General features: G+C 29.7%; 1 protein-coding gene across 5 annotated transcripts; it reads left to right on the forward strand.

Annotated features, from left to right (window-relative positions):
* The first annotated feature begins 1,019 nt into the window (after window positions 1-1,019).
* On the forward strand, window positions 1,020-24,654 carry LOC142331029 (uncharacterized). Of its 5 annotated transcripts, none has more exons than XR_012757901.1 (3): window positions 1,020-1,157; window positions 18,234-18,385; window positions 24,321-24,654. XR_012757901.1 is itself a non-coding variant. In XM_075376748.1 (3 exons), coding segments are annotated over exons 1-3 (258 nt in total). In that variant the 5' UTR covers window positions 6,724-6,786; the 3' UTR covers window positions 24,425-24,654. The 5 variants fall into 5 exon arrangements, 2 of the variants coding, with proteins under 2 accessions (XP_075232863.1, XP_075232778.1); XM_075376748.1 differs by lacking the exon at window positions 1,020-1,157 and adding an exon at window positions 6,724-6,788; XR_012757896.1 differs by lacking the exon at window positions 1,020-1,157 and adding an exon at window positions 6,762-6,837.
* The last annotated feature ends 3,090 nt before the right edge of the window (window positions 24,655-27,744 follow it).

Below are 27,744 nucleotides of genomic sequence, written 5' to 3' on the forward strand. Positions count from 1 at the left end.
TTAAACACACACATGCGATCTACATTCATCACCTAGATGAAATGTAAATACATCTTTAATCAATGCAATGCGATAAGTTCTGCATCCATTATTCAGTTTCTGTGATTTTAACACTGTGTAAATTTTATTTAATAACAAATTTTTTAAAACAATTTAAAATTGCAAGATCGTACTGTATTTGCAACTCCTAAAAATGAGATTGAAAACCTAAGCCAAACAAACTCAACTTTACTAAATTAGAATTAAATTGTTTTATCAAGTACCAAAATTTCAAAAGTGGAATGACATAATGAAGGTATCAAAAGCAAAATTTTGCAATTAAACAGTATTAAACATCAATTTTGGAATAGGAAAATAATTCTTGAATATTTGTATTTATCATCTTTATCAGAATTGGAATTTTTCATATTTCAGATTCATCTTTCATTTGTAACTGTAGTAGGGAGACATTCTGTAGTTACTTAAGGAAATAAAACTACCTGTTTGATCAATTGTACGGTAAATAATATTATTTATCAAAGTTTAGAAAGCTCATTTTAGAGGGATTATAGATGGATGGAGTGCTACCAGCGAGAATAAATAATGTCCCAGAGGAACTCAGGTCTGGCCCGTTTGGGAGCTGAGTATAACTTCCAGTCTCCCACTTCAACTGCAACTTTAAGGACCGCTTGGATTTGCAGCTAGGTTGATTGTAACCAATATTTAACTTACTTGTAATAAGTGTGCAGTCCAATTCAACAAGGCGCCATGCTAAGTTAGTAAAAATCATACCGATGAGAGTTAAAATCATTGTGATTTTTCGTCCCCAGAAATATTACCTTTCGCGTAATTTAGTATTATTTTTGAATAATTTACAATATTTCTATAATTTCTAATATTGGCTTTCAGAGGGCTATTTTATGGTAAAAAGAATTATTTTTTATATTTGCTTTACTGCTAGAATTATTATTGCAACTTCAAGTAACCACTGGGTGTGAATTTCTACTAATAGTTTGTGATGATCGTTCGTTTGTTGTTTTATTTTTGTTAACTACAAAAAGGCCTCAAAAAACAAAATATATAGTTAATATAGTTTAAAAACTGCAACTCATCCAGGAAGAGATGGAAAAAAGCATGTGTTAATGTAGAACGAAGTGCTAGTTTATTTTTAAGTTCAGGTAACATTTGTAGGTTATGCCAAATTCCAAGCAATGTTTTTCTAATTTAACACACATACATTTAATCATATTAGTATGTTGATAAGTTTAGCCTGCTGTTTTTGATATTATTTTAGTGTTATATGAAAATATTTTGCCTACAACGCAAAAGCTTGATCGTAGGTAGGAGTATCACATTATATTTAGAAAAAAAAGAATAAAAACTATATATTAATATGTCTATAAGTTAGCCGACTGTTTTTGATATTGCTGAAGTTGCATATGACAAACAAAAATTAAACATCCTGTTGAATTTTTACACGTAGATGAAAGTACATCTTTAATCAATACAATGTGAGAAGTTCTGCATCCATTTTTCAGTTTCCATGATTTTAACACCCTATAAATTTTATTTAATAGTTATCGAATTGTTAAAAACAATTTAAAAATAAAACAACATAATGTATTTGCAACTTCTAAAAATGAGATGGAAGAACTTTTTTCTGTTTAGCATCCAGGAATTTAAGTATTACTTCAGAGGATGAATGAGAATATATGTATGAGTGTAAATGAAATGTAATCTTGTGCAGTCTCAGTTCAACCATTCCTGAGGTGTGTGGTTAATTGAAACCAAAACTACCAAAGAATGCCTGCCTCTGTGGGTTGAGTGGTAACGTTTTGACTTTTCATACAGAGGTCTCGGGTTCGAACCCCAGTCAGGCATGGCATTTTCACACACTATTCAAATCATTCATCTCATCCTCTGAAGAAATACCTAATGGACCCATTAGACCCTAACTTTGGACCACCAAAGAACACCGGTATCCACAGTCTAGTATTCAAATCCCTATAAAAGTAACTGCCTTTACTAGAACTCTTGACTTCCAAATCAGCTGATTTGGGAGGATGCGTTCACCACTAGACCAACCCAGTGGGTTGAGATGCAAAACATAAGCTAAACAAACTACTTTCCTAAATTAGAATCAAATATTCTTTTGTTAAGTAAAATTTCAAAAGTCAAATGACATAACAATGGTAACAAAAGAAAACTTTTGCTTTTTTTGCAGTTTTTTTGGAATCAGAGGGCTAGTGTTAAACATCAATTTGAATAGAAAAAAAAATAATAGGAAGACATTCTGTATGCTTAAGGAACTAAATAAAACTATTTGTTTGATCGATTGTATGGTAAATAATATTATTTACCAAAGTTTAGAAAGCTCATTTTAGAGGGATTATAGATGGATGGTGACAAACTTCTTGCTACCACTGGTGTCCAGTCACAGTACTCTATCCCCTCCGAAGTTCTATTAGCAGTGTCAACTCTACATCAGACATCACATGTAGAAATAGTGAACATTATTTGTTAACTTTTTCTAAACTATACTAAAATGGTTTTGATCGACTTAAGAAATGTGATTGATTGTGAAAAAGATATGATGATGAGATATGTGAAAAAGAGTAAATTTATGGCCTTAACTTAATTCATTTTGATTCGGTTAAAGTTGTGCAACGAAGGAATAGAGGGAATAAGTTAACCATTCTTACTGTTAGGATTCCTGTAAGGGACGATAACAAACAGTCCTGGATAAGACAATAAAATATCCAGACCTTGTAAAAAAATACACTTGTGGGTTCCTCATTTCTTTTCTTCATCCTTAGCCTTTATTAATTTTTTCTGGATAAGAGGACAATAGGAATAAGGTTATCTGCTGCACTGCATTATTTGGTGAAATTGTTTTCTGAATGATTAGAAAATTGACTCTGGCAGTGAGATAATAATTAGAAATCATGAAACAGATTTACATCCTAACCCCCTGTAAGGGAAGACGCCCACCTTGTGACTATTCCGGTCACCGTACTCCCCCCCATGTTCCATGCCTTGATTGGCATTAACAGGAGTCATCTTTAGATCCTCTAACTGATTACACCATACAGTAATAAGCCATGCCTCGAGATGGCCACCAATGTAAATGCCTCAGTAGATATTTACATCGTTGATTTTTTAACTCAGCTTTTGGCTTTGCAGCATGCATCATCCGGATATATTGAAAGCCCAACATCATTTCCTTCTACACTAGCTAACTGAATTGGAAGTAATTATTGATAATGGTAGTATTCATGATATTTGTGCAGCATTAGACGGTTCGTGGCAGAAGAGCGGTCCCACACATTTCTATTAATGTCACTACCATAGAAACTAGTAAGGTAATTGATTAGAAGTGAGAATATATTTTTTTAATTGATCTTGCATTTCTTACAACCTATTTTAAATACAATTAAAAAAAGTTGTTTTGAAGAACCGATGTTACTCTGTTGATGCAGTTTTAAATAATACAAATAAAAAAACACTTTTAATTTTCTGCATCCTACACATTGTGTACGTAATAAGTGTCCTCAATTACTTTTTATTAATGCCTTCTGAGTTGAAGCTCATGACTTGTCTGCACCATACATCAATCAATGGACATGTTTCACAGCATCAGCTTACTGAGTGGCTCGTCAACTCCAGCAGTTCATATACTGTATTTTAATAAAATTATTACCTTTCTTAAATCTAATTGAAAGTATCACCTTCTGCATAATTTTTCTTTCTTTTTCTTATATAACAAACAAGAGGCAAAAGAGATCACATTGGCGGCTGTTGCAACTGCACCAATTGTATAATTTTCATTGCAAAGACTACTGCATTTGAAAAAGAGACTTTGCATTGCCTCCAACATTGAATACATGAGGAGACAAGAGCGTACTATGGCAAACATTGGAGTCAATGTGTGAAGCAAATTTGAGACCAATGTTGGACACATATGACAGTGCCATGATCATGACATGGATTTTAAATCCCAGGACTATATACAATCACATTTTGTACAAGGGAGCATAATAAAAGTATACTAATATATCTTCCCTTATAAAAATGTCCCTTTGTTGAAGTCTGGACATCTGTAAATTAATAATGAAATGAATTTCAAAATAAATCCACAATCTCTTGCATTATCAACTTGTTTTAGAACAATGTTAGTAGTACAACTATGATAAAGAGGATTACGTTAATGAGTGAAGAAGAGAATTAATTACATTTTCCTCTTATTTATATCTTTTTCTTTCTTTTTCCTGTTTAGCGTCAGGGAATTACTGTTCAGGATGATGAAGATGATATGTATGAGTGTAAATGAAGTGTAGTCTTGTACAGTCTCAGTTCGACCGTTCCTGAGATATGTGGTTAATTGAAACCCAACCACCAAAGGACATCAGTATCCATGATCTAGTATTCAAATCAATGTAAAAGAAAGTGCCTTTACAAGTACCAGTAAATTAGTAAGTACTCACTAATTTACTGGGACATCTTGTTTTCATTTGGGTAACTATGACAGAATCTTCTGGTGTAAAAGTTTTACACAAAGATTTAGATTTATCTTCAATTAATCATACGGTAGCTGTACTTGTTGGAATCCTTTTCTAAACTGATTTATCTTGTCTATGTCATATTAACAAAATTATGAGTGGCAGTGTACATATAAGTCCAGATCCTAAAATTTCTTGAATAAACCAAACCTTGTGTTTCTTTTTATATTAAGTTTACTACCTCAGCAAATCATCATAAATATGCAAAATGGCAGTACTCAGTGCTGTATGACCTGTATTTACTCAATACCTCTCTATCAAAATTCCTATATTTCCAAATTTTGCTAATTAGCCCAAAATTGATAATGTTGAGGTCTGGGTTTTTAGCCAGTGAATAAATATAGTATTAATAATAACTATATTTATTAATACTAATAGTAAAAGGAAATAAGCTACATTGCTGTGTTGTGTTTGGCACATCAGTGCTCTATGGCAGTTAGAACCAGTTTAGTGTCAAGACATCAGTTGACTCTACACTCTAATACATGCATTAACCAATAGATGTCACCATTTTGCCTATTATAGGAATAGTAAAAGTTTCACGTACTCAATAAAATATATGACCTCCCTATTGCCAGGCTTTGAAGGTCCTTGAATTTTTATGATTTTTTTTTTTTTTTAATAACTGAAAAGAAATATTTTTATATCTTATTAAATTTTAAATTTGTCAATTACTCTGTGTGAATGATCTAAATAATGTAAAATAGAAAATAATGTATAAAATCTACAGTTAATACAAAATATCAAACAAAAACAAATCCATACTTAATACAAACTTATTTTGTCTTCTAACACAATCAAAATGTTTACCTGGTGAAAGACATATTCCAGAGAAAGTTATATTTTCAACTAAAATCATCAGATTTTTTTTTAAACATCAGTTTAAAAACTGCCTTCCAGAAGTAATCTGTATTACTATTGGAAGACAGAATTCTGCTAATCATTTGTTTTTGCAGCTTTCAATTAACTCTGAAGTATTGTAAGTTTTACATTTATTTACAGTTTGTTTAATTGTTACTGTTTGAATAATTTAATATTGATTTGGTTATACTGCAATTGTCCTTTTTACTGGTACCGATTCATTGTATACCATAGAACTTGAAAATTATAATAGGGTAGTGTATGATAACTGCAAAAAACTTTTTATTATTTATTGTATACGTTTTGTATTTAAATTTAACCACAGGTGAGATAAAAATTATGATGTGGACTCTATATGACTTCCTTGTACGCATGTTAAATTATGTATACACATTTTTAAAAACAGAAAATTTTATTCCACTAATAACTTATGATTTTTTTTCATATATTTTTTTTAATTATTATTAAATTATTATTTATTATAAAACTTTTTTTACAATCGCAAGTTAATAATTATTAATATAATAATATATTTAAGCAATATCGAATTCGAACCGATATTTCCCTTTTAAGCTTCCCCTTGTAAGATCAAAATAATTCATTAATTATACTTTTATTTGGCCGTAATTCTACAACCAATCAGGGCTTATTATTTCAGTTAAGAAAACGTCCAAAATCCAGTTTTTTTTGTTGAATTTACGCATTTTTTTTGGAAAAGTCGATTGCAATCAAAAGGGGAGGTACACAACTAGATGTTACAATAGTCCTAAATGCTACAGCTAATCGGCTTAAAACGAATCCACCGTGTTGGTTTAGTGGTGAACTCTTCATCGCAAATCAGCTTCATTTCGAAGTCGAGAGTTCTAAGGGCCAAATCGTATAAAAGGCAGTTACTTTTTTACGAATTTGAACACTAAATTGTGGATGCCGGTGCTCTTTGGTTGTTGGGTTTCAACTAACCATACATTTCTAGGGGTGGTCGACCTGCGACTGTACAAAACTACAACTCCATTTTCGTTCATACTTATCATCCACCGAAGATCGCTATCGAGATAGTCGCTAATTTAACACCAATAACAAAATTAAACTACTGGACCGTTGTCCAAATTGACATCTTTTCAGAATTTATTCTACCTTTAACACTTTGAATCCTAAGCCCGTGGATTTCATATACTATTGACATCTACGTAGTGACTGGAGCCCATGAAATCCACGGGCATTCGTATTTAATTTTGTTAAAAATTTCATACAGATCGCATTGGGTGTTACACCTCATCGGTTCGTTCTTTACTTCATTTGGAATGATTCGTTTGTTTATTCCGTACTCTTTTGAAAATATCAAGTAACTAAACGGTTCGTTTCGGTGTTTGGAGGTTAAAGGTCCTGTATGTGCGTATTAAATTTATTGTAAACAAAGTAGTTACATTTAGTTTTATTCGTAAGTAAAAATAATAATTATTGGTTTGTATTTTAGTGTCAGGTTATATCGTTTTCTGTCAAAATTTGGATATTCACGATCCCAAAACGTTGGATGTATTTCGTGTTATGTTATCTGAATACCACTCTTGTGAAGATTCGAATTCTGAAACAAGGTATTTTTTTAACCATTTGATCTTTGAGTATCCATGCTTTTCTCAAGAGAATATTTGACACTTGATGGGAATATGTGGATTTAGAGGCAGTATAAGATTTCGTGTTTATTGCATAAAACATATTGTTTATCAACTCCGTATGTACTTCAATTTAAAATTTACACTGGTAAAAATAAAAAAATTCATAATTTTTCTTTTACATTGACTTTATGATATCTAGACAAGGGAAATAACAATATTCACAAACTGGTTTTACAGCTCGCCTGCTGTTTTCTTCTTTTTTTTATGTCAACGACAGACCAAATCTTGATGTCCTATTGGAAAGAACTGTCAAAAATAAATTTAATAAAAAGAAACGAGTCTGTTTATACGAAAAGAAATCATCTGTGTGTCAAATTGAAAGACACTAGAGATGTATTAGGCTTATCTTCAGTTCACAAAATTACTGAAAGTAAAGTACATGTGGTGCAGTAGCTTTGTGTATACCTTACAGTTTCAAAATTTATCACACTAAAGCTAATTATGTTTAAAGCAATAGTATCACAAGTTTTTATTTATATAATATCACAATTTTTTAATTAGGTAAAACATGTATTTCATATAATATATTAAAAACTGCATTTTCTTCTCTTTCTAAACATGTTCATATCATTCACCTTTTACAAGTACAAAATTTAAACAGAATTTTTTAAAACTCCCAAAAAAAGACCATGATACGGGGACATTTCATTTTATGTTTAGCCTCTGGAACCACTGTAAGGTATTATTTATTTAAGAGGATTAATGTGAATGAAATGTAGCTTGTACAGTCTCAGGTTGATCGTTCCCGAGATGTGTGGTTAATTGAAACCCAACCACCAAAGAACACCAGTATCCACAATCTAACATTCAAATCCATAATAAAATGCATTTACTAGGATTTGAACCTTAGAAAACTCGACTTTGAAATCAGCTGATTTGCAGTGATGTGTTTAACCTCTCAACCAATCTGGTGGGTTAGGATAGAGGTCCATCCCAACGCCGCAGGGGAAGACACCTGCCTTGTAATGATTCTGGTTATCACACCACCCAAATAGACATTTACATCGGTGAATTTTTAAATCAGCTCTTGGCTTTGCTGCAGAGCTCATCTGGAGGATACATTAACATTAGCATAAACTTTAATGATTTAGGACTGGATTATACCGAAACTTTGCAACATAAACATTTCTTTTTCATGAAGTTCTCCTGTTTAATTTGGGTCCTTTACTTTTAAACCTTTTTTGTTAGACAACCTACCTTTCATTGCAGTGAGTGGGAGAGAGACAGTTGCACCTTGACCACGAACTGCTACACTCGTATAAGTGATTAATAGTGTACAACATTTATTTGTTTAAATCACTTAAGTTAAGTAAACAAAAATCATTCTAAAAAACAAACCATTGCTAAACTCAATTTAAACAATTGTAAACTATTATAACCATTATTATGTAAGCTATAAACAATGTGTTAAACACATCGTTTAATATCTAACAAAATGTATATTTTATCGACTTAATTAATACAACACTTTGTTCTGTCATGTGATATTTTGTGTTTATGTCGAGTAAGGTTTAGAGTTAATTTTTAAATTAAAATGTAATTGAAAAGGTAATTGACTAAATAAAAACTAAAAGTTAAATAAAAATTACAGTTTGAAAAAATTAAAACTATTTTTTAAAGTTTGACAAGAATTAAGTACAGCAGGTAAAGGGTTTAGTTCATATAGATTTGTATAGAAACAGTAGGCTACTGATTGGAGCTATGGCTCACAGAAATAGATAAAGTCAGTGTTGTAGTCTCGTACAGTGTGGATGTATTACTTTTTCCAGCGACATCTAGCCTTCTAAAAATGATTAAATTATGTGTATAATTAAAAAAGACCTTTTTTGAGTTGCCATTGTACATGGAAATACCATATAAGCAAATAAAAATAATGAAACAACCAAAAATATTTTGGTTGGATCACTTCATACAGAGGGACTCTGTTATGAATGATGTAGTTGTTTACGAGTTGTTATAACATTTCAGGACATTCGTCCTGATTGGGGGGGTTTAATTACCCCCAATCCTTTACAAAGGTGTGGTATCAGTGAGGCAGTTATGCTATATGCTGCACTTGTCTGGGCTCACCGCTTGGCTTTTAGGTGTTATGCATACATTTTGCTACAGGCCCAGTGACTCCTCTTTTTGGCTGTTATAAATGGTTATAGAACAGTCTCGCGGGAGGCAGTCTGTATTATAGCCGGAGTCAAACCAAGATATCTTGGCTAATGAGGGTAAGGAACACTGCATTCCAAGGTAAATAACCTATTGACATCAGACGAAAGTAGGAGATGGAAGATTTAAGCCTTGTTTCTTGGCAGGTCAGGTGGGACGAATCCCACACAGGTTGCTACACGCATGGTATATTAACTATAGTGTCTGTTGTAGGTGCGATTAGATGGGTTTCCCCCAATCAGTATATCGATGAGTTTGGCTAGGTTTCATTTGGTGGTGGATTCGAGTCAATGCCTGGATTTTGGGAGTGATGATACAGTGGTGAAGCACGTCCTGTATGTCTGTCTCTATATGAGGTCAAATATTCACGAGCTGTTAGGGAACTTGAGAGAATGCATTCCTTTCTGGATCTCCATATTAACTGGATGATCCGCAAGGTTTTGTTCCATCCGCTTGGTTTTCTTCCAAGCCGTTTTTTTTGTAGTATGGTTTTTTTTTAAAGAGGTGGAAGAGAACCCCATTTTGAGCAGTGTCGAGCTCACTAACAGGTTTTGCAAGATGTTATTAAATATGTATATGTTCCTGCACACTACAGACTAAACCACCCCTGGCTACCTACCCTTCTTGATACAGTTTATGTGCATTACTCATGGAAGGGGGAATACACCCTCACAGACATTCAAACACCACAGTCAACAGATACAGTTGGTTTTGTAGGTCTGCAGAGGGAGTTCAGTTGAGGTATTTGATCACGGCAGGATCCCGGGTGGCTATGGTTCCGGCCTAGGCATGGATAGGTTGGAGGTATGCGTAATGGCATCGTGCCACAGTTATATTGCTATTGTTTGATTCGATTTGGGGCTTTTACATCGGTGGCATCCTGACAGGCCTGGCTGATTACTGTGAGATGTAATCAGAGGGGTCTAAAGACGACATCCAGTAAAGTCCCTCGGGGCTCGGAACGGAGGGTTTGGTGTGGCGACCGGTGACGTTACCGTTCTTCCCCCTACAGGGTTGGGAGATAACAAACACTATTATTGAATTTTTTTTATTGAATATGAATAATATATCGTAATATGATGGGTTAGGGATTGTGATTGTTTTCTAATAAATTCTAAAGAATTTCAATCACAGTATAGCTACTATCACAGCTCCTTTTAAGGAAAACAGGTGCTGAAATATTTTGTGATTGACATGGTAGTGTCCCTTTTGAAGAAGTTCCAGGTCAGTAAGTTACTTTTTTGAGTAAGTTTGTGAGATTTAGTGCTCTCACAACTAGTATAGAGTATTTAACAAATAAGTAACATTCCATCTTGGATATTTAATAGTAATTAATTTACCAATGCAACGGCAAGAATTGTTATGATTTAAACAAAAAGTTATTTATAAATTACTAGCAATCTGTATTCAGTTCATTATTTTAAAAATATTCTAAATGTTTTGTATATTCTTTTAAAAATAATTTAATTATTTATTTTAATTTAAAAATTACAATTTTTTTTTTAATTTCAGTACTGAAGAAGCTTATGAAAGGAAATTTTCTGAAGCTAAATATGACAATTGATTCAGTAAATTACTGATTCGGTTACGGTTAAAAAAAATCAGTATAATTACTGAGGCAGTTTTTTTTTTGTAGCATGAAAAAACTTTCGCATTATCGTCCAGAACAAATATATTACAGAGGCGTTATGCACAGATGTCCTCTCTGATGTAGATTAACATCGTGTTTCGATATTTTATTACTTCTGTACTTTAGAATCCTTATTATAACTACTGAATCAAGTTTCCAAACAACATAAGTAGATTAAATGTAAAACACACCATAAATTAATATCTTATTTTATATCGAACAAAAAAGTACTACAATACAATAAGGTAATTTTGGCTTAATTTTCCAAATTTTACATGCAATGTGATCAAATTGTTTTAATTGGAATATACATTTCTTTACATAAATTTTATGATTTTTTTTTAAATTCCTATTTTCACTTTATTAATTAAGTTTTGTTTAAGAGTTCATTTAAGTTCAATACAAGGTCTACTATTCATGTAACATTAGAATACAACACTATTCAAAAATAGTCGAATATTGTTTGAACGGGACTAGTAGTTGGAAAAAGTCTTATTATCTTAATCTTATTTTTAGGTAGATTTCATAAGAAAGCTACCTATTTCAATGGGTAAAAGTTCAAAAAGTGTATATATATTATTAGCAAAACCAATTCTTTTGTTATTGTATTTGTCCATATTCCCTCCTGTACTAATTACACCAAAGACAAAAGTATAAACAGTTTACCACTAAGTGTACAGAATTCAATAATGCTTCTTACCTTATGTGCTTTCAAGGGTCCCCCTCATCTACAGTCTTTCTTTTAAACAATCGCACATTAAATTAGGAATAAAATTGTAAATGTGTAAAAATATGTAGTCATATTAAATATTATAAAATTAAAAAAAATTTGTGAACAGTACTGTAAGTGTGGCTACCTAGCTGCATAACAATTTTGTTTTAATTTTATAACCGATGATGAGGGAAATCCTTGAAAGCACATAAGGTAAGAAGCATTATTGAATTCTGTACTGTTGGTGGTAAATTGTTTATACTTTTGTCTTTAGCATATCTATATCTATGTATTTCACTTTCTCGTGAACATGGGCAAAATCAGACCATGGAGGTGGAAATGGGCAGGGCTTTCTAAAAAAAAACCAATATCGCTATAACTTTCTTATTAAGTAAAATATCAAATTCATTTCATACTATTCTTTGAATAAGGGCCTAAAACCTATCTAAGTAAAGTTTTTTGATATCAAAAAACTTTTTTTTGATAATGTGTTTACCGGTGAAGATATATAAATTTTTATCCTTCATTTCCTAGTTTTCCATTGCAGTTATAAAAATATGTTCGCATAAATAATATAGGGTTAAATTAAATTTTATTTTAAAAACTTTATTTATTTATTTAAAATATATTGGCTTTTGTCCAGTACAAATTTTTTTTAAATTTAATATAAAAAGATTCTGTTTTATGATGAAAGAAATTAAAATTCTTAATTTTCTAAGTTTGAATCGGTATCAGTACATGACAGAACATAAGTATACGTTGTATTTATTATAGTGGACGTAATTATTTATTTATAATAGAGACTGAAAGATGTATTTTTTTTTAATTCACTTTTCGGCAAGCGATCCGAATTATTGAAAATTTTTAAATTGTAAATTTCTATGGCGTTATTTAAGACTAAAGAATTCTATGGCTTTAAGATGTTTAAGAATATCGATTTGCACTACACCTAGAACGAAAATTTGTTTAAGGTTTAAAGCTATTTTTCAATATATTTTGTTAGCATTTTAGTTTGTATTCTTTATTTCAATAAGAATTTATTTACTAAAACATACCTGTAGTTCAAATTTGATATCGATGATGAGAGACATTATATTTAAAACTGTGCACTAATTTTTTTGTGGTGGGTATGTACATTTGTACATCTTATTTAAAGTATTTTTACAACGTAATGCGTTGACATGTATATATCTTAAATTTCATTTTACTTTTTGTTTTGTAAATTATTTATTATCGGTTGTTCTCTTATAAGAGTAACCTACATGTCGTTTTACATTTTAAATTATTTTTTTAGTAATTATTTTTGTTTATAAAGTAAATTATAATGTTTTGTATTTTCGATATTAGTGTATTCAATATGAGCTTATACTTTGTTATCGATATGAATTTATTATGACTTATTTCATTAATAATAAGAATGTGTGACTGTTACATTAACTAGATATAAGTATATACAGAGTGATTCAGGAGGATAGGGCAATACTTTGATAACTCATTCTAGAGGCTAAAAATAAGAAAAAAGTTCATATAAACATAGGTCTGAAAACGCTTTGTTAGCGAGTTATACAGGGTGAAAGATTTCGCCCGAGTTTCAGTTCCTCTGGGTAAATTAAGGCTTTCTGAAATTATGGGAAGGTCAATTTAGGGGCAAATTCAATTGTTTCTTATGGTTTTTGAGCTGGGAAATCGAAAAACATAGGTTCTAGAACTGTATGTCTCTTAGTTTCTAAGATATCCTGTGTAAAACGCCAAAAATAGGGTCAAAAACACACTTTTTTACGTTTGACGTACATAACATTGTTAAATTGGTGATAAATCTTACATTTTTTAAACATAAATTGTAGAGAATTTAATTATAAGAAGATTGATGTAAATAATGTCAACCTTGCTGTGTGCCATTTCTATGACGTAAACAATTTATTTAAGCGAAATCATTTATAATAATTTTAAATATAAAAAATTGTTATGGATTTATGAGTTACGTTTTGTTTTAACCTCGTACAGAAAGTTACATTTATGGAAGTAGGAAAACATTTTAACGAATCTATGCAGATAGATTTGCATGGAACAGAAAAATCTAGAGATTGACCAAATTGTCAACTGTTTTTTAAGTATCAAAAGTAATAATATTAACATGGAGTGGATTAAGGATATTTCATTAATAATTTTTCCATATAAAAACTTAATTTGTGACTGCAGGCGCTTCCTCAAAGATTCAAATACTGTATCATTTTTATTTTTGCAAGTCGCTTAATAAAATATTAATGAACAAGAAGTTTGTTAAAGAAAAAGTGCAATCGATTCAGTTTTAGAAATATGTTTATATCATAAATTATGTTTTTTATGTGTTTTTAATAAATAATATTTTGTTCCCGATGTAAAAAATTTCAGAATGATGTAATTTAATTTTATAATGTGTTTGTTAAGATTCATTTATTATATACTGAACCAGCTTAATTAAATATTGTTAGACTTTATTTATTGTAACGCATTATAATTCGGTGTAGTGATTAAATTACTGTAAATTATTGGCAATTACTTAATGTATACAGTTAATGTATAACCATGGTATTACATTGAGGCTGGAATTGTACAGTGTCTGTGAAGTCTAAACTTTAATATCCACCTAATTATTAATATTGTCAATTAATTTTCAGGTATACATTGTAAATTATTTATTTTGTAATCTAATAAACAATGTTCCATGGAAAACAGGTTGATTTTTATTTAAAACATACACTATTCTTTTCCTAAAATCTAATGTGATCAGATGCAAGTAACCTAACCTACATTGTGACGAGTGGTAGAGATGTGTGTATACATTCAGGTTTTAGGTTTGAATCTTAACACGTAACATAAATAAAAGATAAAATGTGATCTATCTCTTGTATTTTAAAATATTTTAGAAATCTTACCCTTTCAGTTTAACATTTTTAGTGTTTTTAGTAATACATCGTGACGTCAAGGAATCTTTTCCTAAGGAAAAGTCAGGAATTTTTAGAAAAAATCAAGAAGATTGCAAAAAAATTCAAAGACGCATTTTTGTTACCAAATGTAGATGTTTAATTTTCAGATACACATTGTAAATTATTTATTTTGTAATCTAATATACAATGTTCCACAGAAAACAGGAGGATGTTTAAGTAGTGGTGACCCATTGCTCAGCACATTGCTACTACATGCTTTAAGCAGCCTTTTAACATGTCCTTTTCTTATTTACATTTTCCAATTATTTTTACGTATTAAAGGACTGTTATTGGAATTTATCTCAAATCACCACGATTTTTGTTTTGTTTAATATTTTACGTAATTGCTTTTAAATGGCATCTAAAAAGACTGTTTACTGGTGAGTGGTTAGATTAATCCCAGTACTCAGTCGATTGAGAACAGGTAGAGATGTTTTCTATGACTTACACAGTTTACTGTTTTCCTTAATTAAGGTAGCTTTCACTGAAAATTTAATCTGCCAGCAATACTTCAACTTAATAGACGAATACTTTGATCGGCAGTTGTGAGAACAGTGGTTGTGATAAATATAAGTGTTATTTGCCCAGATATTTTGGTCAGAGTTATAGCATTTCAGCAAAAAGTGATACATTTGATTCCTTGACTTCATTTATGGAAAATGTCAACACAGTTACTTCTTGTTATTGCAAGATGATGTTTCTTAGGCGGAGATTGTGGGTTTTCAATGTTGTAAAAAATAAGTTTTACTTAAGTTTATATGAAGATATTGGTGCGACTTTTTAAATTTTTTCCTGATGGTTGTATAGCATCAAAATCCATGGTCTTGAACCAAACTTTGATGGCATCAGCAAATACCTGAACTTTTTTTTGTCCACTCATTTGACTGGTTTGATGCAGCACTCCGAGATTCCCTATATAGTGCCAGTCATTTCATTTCGGTATACTCCGTACATCCTACATCCCTAACAATCTGTTTTACATATTCCAAACGTTGCCTGCCGCACAATTTTTTCCTTCTATTTGTCCATCCAATATTAAAGCGACTATTCCAGGATGCCTTAATATGTGGCCTATCAGTCTGTCTCTTCTTGTAACTATATTTTTCCAAATGCTAATCTCTATCAATTTGATGCAACAACTCTTCATTTGTCAATTTATCCACCCGTCTGATTTTTAACATTCTCCTATAGCACCGCATTTCAAAAGGTTCTAATCTTTTCTTCTCAGGCACTCCGGTAGTCCAAGTTTCACTTCCATATAAAGCTACGCTCCAAACATAAACTTTCAAAAACGTTTTCGTGACGTTTAAATTAATTTTCGATGTAAAGAAATTATATTTCTGACTGAAGGCTTGTTTCACCTCTGCTATTTGGCATTTTATTTTGCTCCTGCTACGTCCATCTTTAGTAATTCTACTTCCCAAAAAAAACAAAATTCTTCTACCCCCATAATCTTTTCTCTTCCTATTTTTACATTCAATGGTCCATCTTCATTATGTCTACTACATTTCATTACTTTCCTTTTTTATTGTTTATTTTTATAAGGTACTTCTTGCGTAGAACTTCATCCGTGCCATGTTTTAGTGGAAATTTACTTGACTGGCAGCATTACTTTAATACATTTAATGACGTAATTCATTCTAGAAATGACCTATCCAATATTCAAAAATTACACTACTTAGTCATCTTTAAGAGATGAGGCCCTTAATATCATCAAAGACTTACCAATTATAAGGGAAAATTATTCAGTCTCCTTAGATCTCCTTAAAAAAAGATATGATAAATGCATAATCTCTGTTCATCTTATTGAAAATATTTTAAAAATTGGTTTCATTGAAAAGGAATCTGCAGATAATTTAGATCATTTTATTAATAAAATTAATTCTTGTATAAGTTCATTGGAGGCAATGAATTTACCTGTTAATCCTAATGAGCTCATTGTTATGCAATTACTAGCATCAAAATTAGACAAAAATATTTACAAAAATTGGAAAGAAAGACTTTCTGATGAAAACTTTCCTAATTTCAAAAACTTTGTTGAGTTTCTTAATAATAGAAGACAAATACTTGAAAATGTTGCAGCTAAACTTGAGTATAATTTGCAATCAAATAACACTCACTCTTTTAACAAACAAGTATTTAACAAACCCCTTAAAGGTCAAGGGAAATATAACAATACAAATAAAATATACAGAAGAAATTTAGTTAGTTACCATGCAAATTCAAAAATTATTCAATGTACTATGTGTAAATCCGATCTTTATTTATATACATGTAAAAAATTTCTTGATTTAACAGTAGATGAACGCAAGGAATTTTTAGTCCAGAATAAGTGTTGCTTTAATTGTTTTCAAACAGGTCACTCTGTAAATAATTGTATGAATAAGCATGTATGTAAAATATGTTGCAAAAAGCATCATTCCTTAATCCATACAGAGGAAATTAATAAATCTAGCTTTAAGCCTGAAAATAATACTTATCGTGCATTAAAATTACAAACAAAAATGTTTTATTGTCTACTGCTGTGTGCAATACTGTGGACAAACATGGAAATTATCAGACATAGAGTGTTGCTTGATTCAGGCAGTCAAGCCAATTTCTGCACAATGGAATTTGCTCGTAAAATTGGGCTAACTAACAAAAAATAATCTTCCTATTTCTGGAATTAATAACTCATTATGTCAATCAAATTACAGTGTCACAGTTAAACTATACTCTCGCATTGAGAACTTTACATTACATTGTTTGTGCTGTATTACCTAACCTAACTGACAATCTTTCTGCTAAATCATTTTATTCATCATCTTAATTTACCTGAAAACTTATTTCTTGTGGACCCAAACTTTAACATTTCTTCAAATATTGATGTCCTTTTAGGTGCACAGTACTTCCTAAACCTTATTCTGCTGAATAAATTTATACGTAACCAGCATTTTCCCTTGATACAAGAAACAAGACTAGGATATATATTAGCTGGAAAACTTCCTTTAAATGTGACACGTAACAATTCCGTTTCTTCTTTTTTCATTCGTAATGACAATAAACTTCTTTCATCACAGATAGAAAATTTCTGGGAAGTAGAAGAACCTATTTTAATCAAACAAACCTCTCCTGATAACTCAATATGTGAAAGGAATTTCATAGAAAATACAATTAGAAACAAGGATGGTAGATTTTTAGTTATGTTACCTCTCTTAAATCAGATAACATCAAACTTGGTGATTCTCTTAATAACGCCAATGGTAATAATGATCAATTTCCTAATGCCTGCACAGCCATATTAAATGGTTGTGCAGGCATAATCTAGTTCCCATAGTTCACAGACTTAAACAATGTTGAGTACAGTTTCACTGCATGTTACTGGAATCTATAATTGACAAAAAACTGCTGAAATAATTAAACTGAGGATATATAAATGTAATAAAATTTAATTATTATAATCAGCGAGTTAAACTATGAGAAAGTCATAATTATTCCAATTTAATTTAAATTTTTTTTCAAGAAGTGAAAAACACCTGAAGGTAGTATGATCTCTGATAATTTTTATTATCAGAATTTGCAGTTACAGAAAAAATACTATTTTACTGTAGGAGGTACATTTAGGTTCTAGTCTAAAATAATATAATCAAATGAAATAAAATAAATAAAATAGTTAATTTTTTATGTATAATACATTATTAAGTTCTTCTGTTACAGGTGTCTGGTGGATTCTGGTGCAATTGGAAAAGTAGAAGATCGTAAAGTGACATGTACTATAACCAATCCATCTCGGTCTCTCACAGAAAACCATATTACTTCACTTGCTGATGGAACATACCGAATCGGTTGTTATACACCATTTGAAGAAGGTATTGGTTCTACTATATTAAGTGAATTTTTTAACAGTTATAAAAATTAGTTAATGTTCAAGGTTTTCTAAAAGGGTGAATTTAACTGAATAATATAACCAGTCTATTGTTAGGTTTGTCTACATTTAAATAATAGAATGAAATAGATAAAAAAGAGTAAATTAATGAAATTAGGTATTTAAAAAAAACTTGAGAACCGTTTCCATTAATTGGCAGTATTTTCTGTAAATGTAAGTGTTAGATTACCTTTTCGTTGGATTTCTTAGAATATATTAGTACAAGTTCAGGAATGCATTTGTTAGCATGAATTATTGTTTACTGTTTTTACTTTACTTTTGATTTCATTATCTCTTCTTTTTTTTTAAATCAAAATTTCAAATTTATTTCAATCGCCTTTCTCTTTTTGGTTTTAATTTTTATTGTTTTATTGTTTACATAATGCATTTAATTAGAGTAATATTCACAATATTATTTATTTAATTAACTGCATATTCTGATGTACATAATAAACATTTCTGATTGAAGCATAGGTGTGTAAAAAGGTATGCTTACATTATTTATATAATTTTAAAAATGCTGCCTGTTAATAGAAAAGATTCAAAGTTGTCATTACAACTTTTCAAAACCACCATTAAATGAGTAAAAAATTGTTTCTGAAATTTCTACTGTCGTCATAAGGGTTCAAGAGAAACCATAAAAATATGTAACTTTGTATACATGACAATTTTTATTTGCAAAGATTTATTTGTGTGATTGTTGAATAAGTTCCTTTCTGAAGTGTTTTTATTGCTAATTTTTATAAAATCATATTTATTCTGTCATTCATTGTAGAGGAACATAATTGTGTTTTTAAAGAGAAAAGAAAACATCCATTAATTTTGTGTTTTAGTAACACTTTTCTTTACATGGAGAGAAAAGTCAAATTTTCTGTTGTTTTAAGTTTGTTATTTTTGAATATTTTACTTATATTAGATAAGGCGTGCAAGGTGATTTTTATTTGCTGTGGCCATACAATTTACACATGCACAGGGACATGAGGAAGTGATCTGTGTATTTGTTACAATAATTTGATAAATTCATTTTGTTATGTGTGCTAAATCAATTTATTATATTTGTCAACTTCTTGATGTCCTTGGAAGGTCAGAAGAGTTTCTGAAAGTGTCCATTCAGTGTAAATTTGTCTTGGTTTGCCATTAAAATTGTTTTGTTTGGAACTACCATATTTAAAGTTATCAACTGTTTAAAATTTATCTCCTTCAAGAAAAACAATGAAAAATTTGTTGTTCTTTCAACGGATTATCTAATAAAAATAAATCTGTGGTGACTGAGCTCTTTTATAATCTAAATTCGTATGAAAAATTATGTTAGAATCTCTTTTTTTTTTAGTTTTTCTCGCTTACCCTCCTTTGTTACTCTTTTTACTCAATTCATGTCAAAAATTTTAGATTTCCTAACTCTTCATATTTAAGTAATAACATTGGGGAATAAAAAGTAATTTTTTTTTGTCCCTAGGAAGAAAAATATGTATTTCTAATAGTATTTTTTCTATTGAATTTAAATCTGATATCGGTTTTTTCCCATTACACAAGGTTTCTGAGAGACAGGCATCTATAATTTCAAACATTTTAATACTTTTTGCATTCTTAATATTCAAATATTTGACTCATCTAGAAAGTAAGAAATGATGATTTTCTGCTATATTTTGATTGTGCAGCATTCCTCTTGATGGTCCAACAATAATCGGCCAGCATATTAGGATTCCATTTTCCTTGATACATCTTTTCCATAGCTGAAATCTGATGAAAGTGTGCCTCATTCTCATTGCTCACTGTGCCAAGATTTTCTGGGAAGAAATCTAGGTGTAAGTGCAGGAAGTGTGCCTTTACGAACATATTATTACCCAAATTTTTAAAAGATCATTGACAGTATCACGGTAATTTTGCTCCTTTCGATTTCCCAAAAAACTCTTGAGTAACATTTTTGAATGTTTGCCATTCTGTTTTCTCTCGTGGATTCAATATTTCCTCAAACTTTTCATCATGCATTAGTGGTCATATTTGTGGACCCACAAATATTCCTCCTTTAATTTTTACATCACTAATTTTAGGAAACTTCTGTTTTAAGTACATGAAACTACGAGTATTGTCCATGTCCTTGACAAAATTCTTCATTAATCTTAGTTTGATGTGTAACGTAGGTAGATGCACATTTTTAAGATTACACAATGGGTCATGTTTCACATCTTTCTGTTCAGGAATGAGTGATTCGCGTTTAGGCCACTTTTTTTCTAAGGAAATTGTTTTGTCTGTCCCTACTATCCCATTTACACAAAAAAACAGCAGTACTTTGTGTAACCGAGCTGCAAACCAAGAATAAGTGCAATTACCTTCAAATCACCACAAATATTCCATTCATACTCTGAATTCATACTGAATTATTCATTATTCATACTGAATATTGAAGCTTTTCCAATATAAATTTAAAGTTTTCATATGTTTCTTTCATACTAGCAGAGTTAGCCGCAGATACTATGGGAATTTGTTGCCATTATGCAGAAACAACTTTTAAACTAACTCTAGAGTATTCGGTGAACAAGTGCCATTCTGTTTGTTTATGTTCATTACAAAGTGTCTCCATAAGAAAAGAAACTTAATATACAGCCATCTGAAACACATTTTACTGAAAGTTTGTTAAAAAATTAGGGTATTTAACTTGAAAGGATGAACTACACATGTTAATACAGTATTATTTTCTATTATAAATATTTATTACTTGTCATATATATTGAGACAGTTCCCATGTACCATATGTCATGGGTTTATATAATATTTTATTGATATGAATCTTTTTGGCATATCTCTGGAACTTTGTAAATTACTTTTAAAAATTACTATCTCATTAAAATTGTCCAGACATCTTCCAGTTGTCACCATTACAACTGTTCAATTGTGTAATAAATATATCATAGAATGCTGGCTAAGGTATTGTAAGTGTTCTAGTTTCCATAGTTTTAAATAAATCAAAACAATGTGCTGGGTATTTTCTTATGTTGTTTAATAGTAATTTATATTATGTGATATTTTCTTAATTTCATATTATGATGTGTTAACTATAAGCTTATTATAATGTTTATTCATGTTCTATGTTTATTAATTATTTGAAATAAACACATTTTGTTATATGTAAAACTTGAATGAAATATTTAAAAATGTTTTTGAATTGCCCATAAAAGATGATAATGCAAGCTGAATGACTGTTGTAAGTTTCAGTTTTTTTTTTTTTTTACATTAGAAAATTTGTTCTTCAAATGATTATGATTTTGATTCTAAAAAATTAATTTCAGTTATGATCACTAATTTTCTTAGACCTATTTTATATCTTTATTTCTTTTGGGGTGGAATTGTACATTGCATGAAACTTTGTTAGATCTTACCTTCTCATAGAGTTTATGATTTTTCTATTAACAGTTTTATCTATCTTGATCAAGCCTTGGTTGTAAATACTAATGTATTTATTATGATCAATTAATATGTATTTGGTCTCTTTTTTTTTACATTGTGAAGATGTATTTGTGCATATATATATATATATACTGTAAATGAATAAATATTCAAGAGAGTTCATTGTACTTATCATTGGAGTTGTTTAGATCCTTAAATGGCTTTTAAGTTTTCTCAAAAGAAAATTATATGTCTTGTCTTTTTTTTGTATATTTGTGTATCTCTATTTTCCCAAGAAACAAGAAGCATTTTCCAATTATTGTAGTTGTGTATAAGAGATTAATTTTGAAGTTTACATGATAAATGCTAGGCTTGGCCAGAATTTGAGTTCAAAACCTTCATGTTTAAAAAAACTGACAACGTTATCATAATACCTTAGAGAACAACATAGAAGGTTATGAAAAAGATAGTTTATTGCGTAACTTTTCCCTTCTACTGCATAAGTAAACACGGTACAAAATTCTGGAAAAAATTTGAGTAAATTATTATTTTACAGTTTTTTTTTTATTATTGCTATTCTCTAGATCGCATTTAATGATAGTGTTATAGCTATCTTTAGAAAATGTTATTGTTGATCAGATTTTGTAATGTAGCTGGAATTATCTAATTCCAACCTATTGTCTAAATTGAATTTAAAATAAAATTTTTGATTATCTACATGTATAAGTAAAATAATCTGAAAAAAGTAATGTTCAATTATAACTCAAAAATCAATATTAATATGAAATTTTTTGAACAAGAACAAGGCAGTACAAATTATAATGAAATATATACAGAGGAAGGTCAATAACAGTTTAATGGATGGCAATGTATTTTGTATCATGAGAAAAATCAAATATCTTAAATATCATAGTGTCTGAAATATCAGATTTGAAACTGGAATCCCTGAATGAAAAGCAGAGATAGTATCACTTCACCATGGAATTTTGTTAATCTTATAGTTTCCTCTATTATTACTGATGGAAGAGATAAATAACTCATCATCATATACGTCTAATCAATGATACCATTGTTTATGATACTTAGTCAAAAATGTTAATTTTAGTAGCATTAATTAGTAATTTTGAACTGATTTTTTATTTTTTTTAATTTTTCTTCCAAATTAAACACAGAAATACAGCATTGAATGAACATCTGATATTGAAACGATTAGAAATTGTAAAAATTGAACAAAATTGGGGCTTTGTGTATGAAATGATTGTTTCAAATGAATTTAATGTAATATATGCAATATAGCATGTAATTTATTTGTTTGTTATTTTATTGTTATTATTATTAATTTTAGCTTTATTATTTTGTTGTTGAAATGATTTTTCTTTGTGTGGCTATATCTTTTTAATTTTGGTAAATAGATTTGTATGGATGTGTTTACAACAAGAAAATATGCTTGTCAAACATTTATTTTTTAAAAACAAATAATCATTTAAAATTTTTTTTGATCTTGCTCAAAATAGTACACCATTTTTTTATTATCCTATTTATTAATGACACCACTGTTTATGTATTTTTTACTTAACAGGATTCTGCATTAATAGTTCAAAAAATCATCTATTGGATGTATTATAAACATCTTAACTGTAAATATATATAGAACTATTATAATGTGCTTCTAAGTAGTAGATAAACAGTAGAATACTGCTGCTAATCATATGTGCTAACACTCCCATTACTGATAAAAGCGGTATATTTATTTCTCATAGTATACAATTTTTGTGTGCATTTTTAGACAATTCCATTTTCTTAGAATCAGATTGATTTTGTTTACAGCATAATTGAACCACAGTATTTCATTTAAAATCTTATTTAAACTACTAAAGTTGGCATCATTGTTAAATATTTATTATGCCTATGTTTAATTCCTAAAAAAATATAAGTTAAACTCAAGGGAGCTACTTGAAAAAGTCAGATGAATTTCCAAGATACAAAAATTGACTGACAAATCTTTGTTTGGTACTGGTAAATTGATTTTTGATAAATTTTTAATTTGCATGTACTTCAGATTTGGAATATTTGCCTTTGACTTTTAATAGCATTATTCACTTATTAAATCAGAGAGACACAATTGTTTATTTTTTGTATGCACAGCATAATAATCTGTATAAAAAGTCATTAATATGTTTCAGTTTTTTAAATTTGTTTGAATCAATTTATAGAAAATTAAATTGAAAGATTTCCTCTTGCAGAAACAATATTATTCTATTTATGACTATTCAAATAATATACTAATTAGATAAAGCTGAATTTTTTTGCATACTTCAATTAACATATATTTAAATATGTAGTGACATCTTATTGTAGATTTGATCTGCACATTCGCATCAATGTTATTATTAATGTATGTGTGTGTGTGTGTGTGTGTGTGTGTGTGTGTATGTGTGTATTTATAAAGTGGTTCTACAATCACTTCTTTTTATTTATAATTTTCTATTTTGCAGTGCTGCTCTCACCAAGGTTTCCCTTTGTTAAGGATTCTATTTCCAAGCAAATGCAGTTACTTTTTGTTATCCATGTAACTGCATATCTACCGCTCCTGATGTAACATTTATGATGTTACGACTTGAATAAACATTATTTTAAAAGAAACAATTTAATATATTGTCTTATAAAGTGCATTTTCAATTTCCTATAATTTAGATATACAATAATAGATAGACTTTGTTTATATTAAAAAAACACTACATAGTTAAATTTTAAAATGTGAAATTACAGTATTCAGTAGTTGATATATGTTGATTGTAACTGGGTTTTAACTATTAATGTAGCTTTTTAATAATTTTTCAACTGAAAAAAAAACTATATATATATATATAATATTTATATATATAAAATTTATTAAATGGTAACACATGATAACTGACTAATTGGGGGTAGTGTTCCATAAGTTGGTTGATAAATACCATCTATTACTGTAGATGGTTTTTGTTATAATGTCTTCTACAACATCTGATCTCAAGTTCAATTCCTAGCAAGGATCTGGATTTTTTCACGTATAATTTCAATTTCCTAATTAAAATATATTCACAAACATATACAAGGTCGTAATAATAAGAAATAAGAATAATGTGTTTTTCTTTTTCTTGATTATCCTTATTTAGCATCCTACGGTATGTAAATAACTTTTTATTTTATGTTCTAAGGTCCATAAAAAAAATCCGCAATTATTTAGAAATTTGATGCGCATTCAAAAGTCAATGATCTTGGCATATGTTTATGGTCACTGGGTTATTTATCAATAAACAAGAAAAACGTGTTGCTCAACAATAGTTTTTAAATTTTACCATCTTGTTATAATAAATCTTTTTTTTTAACCTTTTTTTTGTCTTTTAAAGATTTTAAAATGAAAAATGAAAAAATTGTTTATTCCCATAGTTAGTTAAGTTAGTTTAGTAATGTTTAGGTCAAGATTAAAGTTAAGGTTAGGTAACTAACGATTCTGTGTACTGAATTTCAACATAATCTAATTCTCACTAACCTAAAATATTAAATAAATCTCTAATTAACCTAAGTATTAAATTGGCTGATTTATAATGTAAATACAAGAGAATATTGATACAAGTTCAAAACATTATCCTTACCGCTAAGGGAGTATGTAATTTTTTGATTTTACTCTTAAAATTTTTATAAGTAAAAATCTACAATAAAGTGACTACACTTTTTTTTGTATGTTTACAACCGATGTGTTGAACACAATATATGCCTTTTGAATGCATGTTATCTTTCTAAGTAATTACCAAAAACTTATTTAATCTTATGTTATGGAATAATATGTTGAAACTTTTTATTATTTTATTATTATAATTATGTAATTAAGGATATATATTTTTTTAGTATATATGGCTAATGTATAAATATTAAATATTGAGAAATTGAATATGTTTATTTTTATCTGTATTTGTAACATCTTGTTTACATAAAATAATAAAAATATTATGTAAATTGTATGATAATTTATTATTATAATTATTAATTGTAAAATAAAATAAATATTTTGTACAGTTATTGGTTTTTATTATTTTTATAATTTTGAAAAAAAAGTTGTAACTCACAATTAAATTTTAAAATATAAGGAACTGTGCTTCCAAATATCTTTTTGGACTTCTTGTGCAGATTTATTATTAACAGCATTGCCAATGAGTTGCCTTAGGTTTATAATTATACTTATACATTACAGGTTAAATACAATTTTATGCTCATGGATGGTTTAAATTTTAATATAATCTAATTATGAGTATTGAGGAATGTATTTTACATTGTTAAAAACAGGATACCTGAATTGTACTTCATCTTAATCAATTTCATGAGAAAAAAATGTTAATATAAAAAAAAATTCAGTATTTCTAAAATCCTGGTAGATTACAAATCCTGACCCATAGACAGATATGTAGAAGACTAGAAGTAGAAGAAGCTCTTGCAACCCGATGCCCACTTTTCTAAAACAACCCAACCAAAACTTACCAGACCAACAGACATCTGCCATCAGCCATCAGCCAGGCCCCAATACAACTATTGTACAGAGTGCATAATCATTAGAACTGAAGGAATCCTTTAGCTGGATACATTCTAGATTATGTTTGGTCTTAACATTGAAATGGCCTTCAGAGAATGAACTGAAAGGGATTTGCACTGAAAAAATGATACAAATACAACAACTCCACTGGTCACACTTCTTTTGCATCACCAAACGATCTATAATCTAGAAGGATCAGAAGGCAATCCTACCTAATCCATTCCTATAATATAAGACAATCCTGTAATTCATTAAAAAAATATAGATCCATCACAATAAAATATATAATCACCATTGTATAAGAAGGATCCAGCAAGAAAGGTCAAAAGTCCAGATCGTACTATTTACAGGGCAATATCCCCAACACACAAGCATTCAGTTCTGGCCCAGGCAATGTGCCATTGACGGAGACATCTTGTGAAGAAGTACAGTAATTTCATCACTACGTCAGTGGGCCAACCCAGTTTTTTTTAAGAATCAGTTAAAAGATGAATATTCCATTCAGGCCTGGTCAGTTACTGAAGCTGCCACTTATAGGAGTTGATTAAACAAATAGCACTTTTTAGAGCCAATCCATTGAGACTGATGTCAGTCTTAGTCTGTGCTGATCAATTAGCAGCTGAATCACAAAATGGCACTTTTTTGCTGCTACCAATATTACCTTTGGTCACTTTCCGATTGATTCCTTTGGTGATAGTTGTCCCCAAACATTGGGTGAAAACTTAAAATTGATGTTCCACATCACTATGCTTGATACAATGAATTTACCGGTAGCATTCAACCAAATTCATGTGTACAATAAATTTTTGTTAAGGAGGAACAAGAGTGACTGAAGATTCAAAGAGTTCTTTGCCTTTATCAAATCTGTTTTAACTGTCCTATAACTGTTCCAACAATCTTCTACAGAATTATAGCTTCAAAAATCCTGAAGACTTTACTCTCCTCTTAAAGGAAACCAATTTTCTTTATGAACAGTGTGTGATATTTTTCTGCTGCTAACTGCAAGAAATGCAGTCCTAGTTACCTGCTCCTATCCTACAGCTATTGTGGAAGGAACTAATATTTTAATGAAAACAGCTATTGTTTTCATTATTATTTCAGGAGCAGTTGATGCATCGCATTCCAGAGCTGATTTTGAAGGTGTAAGCAAATAGAAAAAGATGTCAAAATATTTTTGGTATAGAATATTAAATTACTTTCCTTGATACCAGCAGACATAGCTAGGAAAATAAAAATGTTGATCAAGCAGTTACAATGCTGCTGTTCTCCTGTCAGCTTCATTTGACAATTAATTGACTATGGTGGCAAAGAGGCCTTGAAAAATCAACCATCTTCCGCTACCACCAAAAGAG

The sequence above is a fragment of the Lycorma delicatula genome, chromosome 1 (genome assembly GCF_047948215.1).
Source record: "Lycorma delicatula isolate Av1 chromosome 1, ASM4794821v1, whole genome shotgun sequence".
In the NCBI taxonomy this organism is placed as follows: Eukaryota; Metazoa; Arthropoda; class Insecta; order Hemiptera; family Fulgoridae; genus Lycorma; species Lycorma delicatula.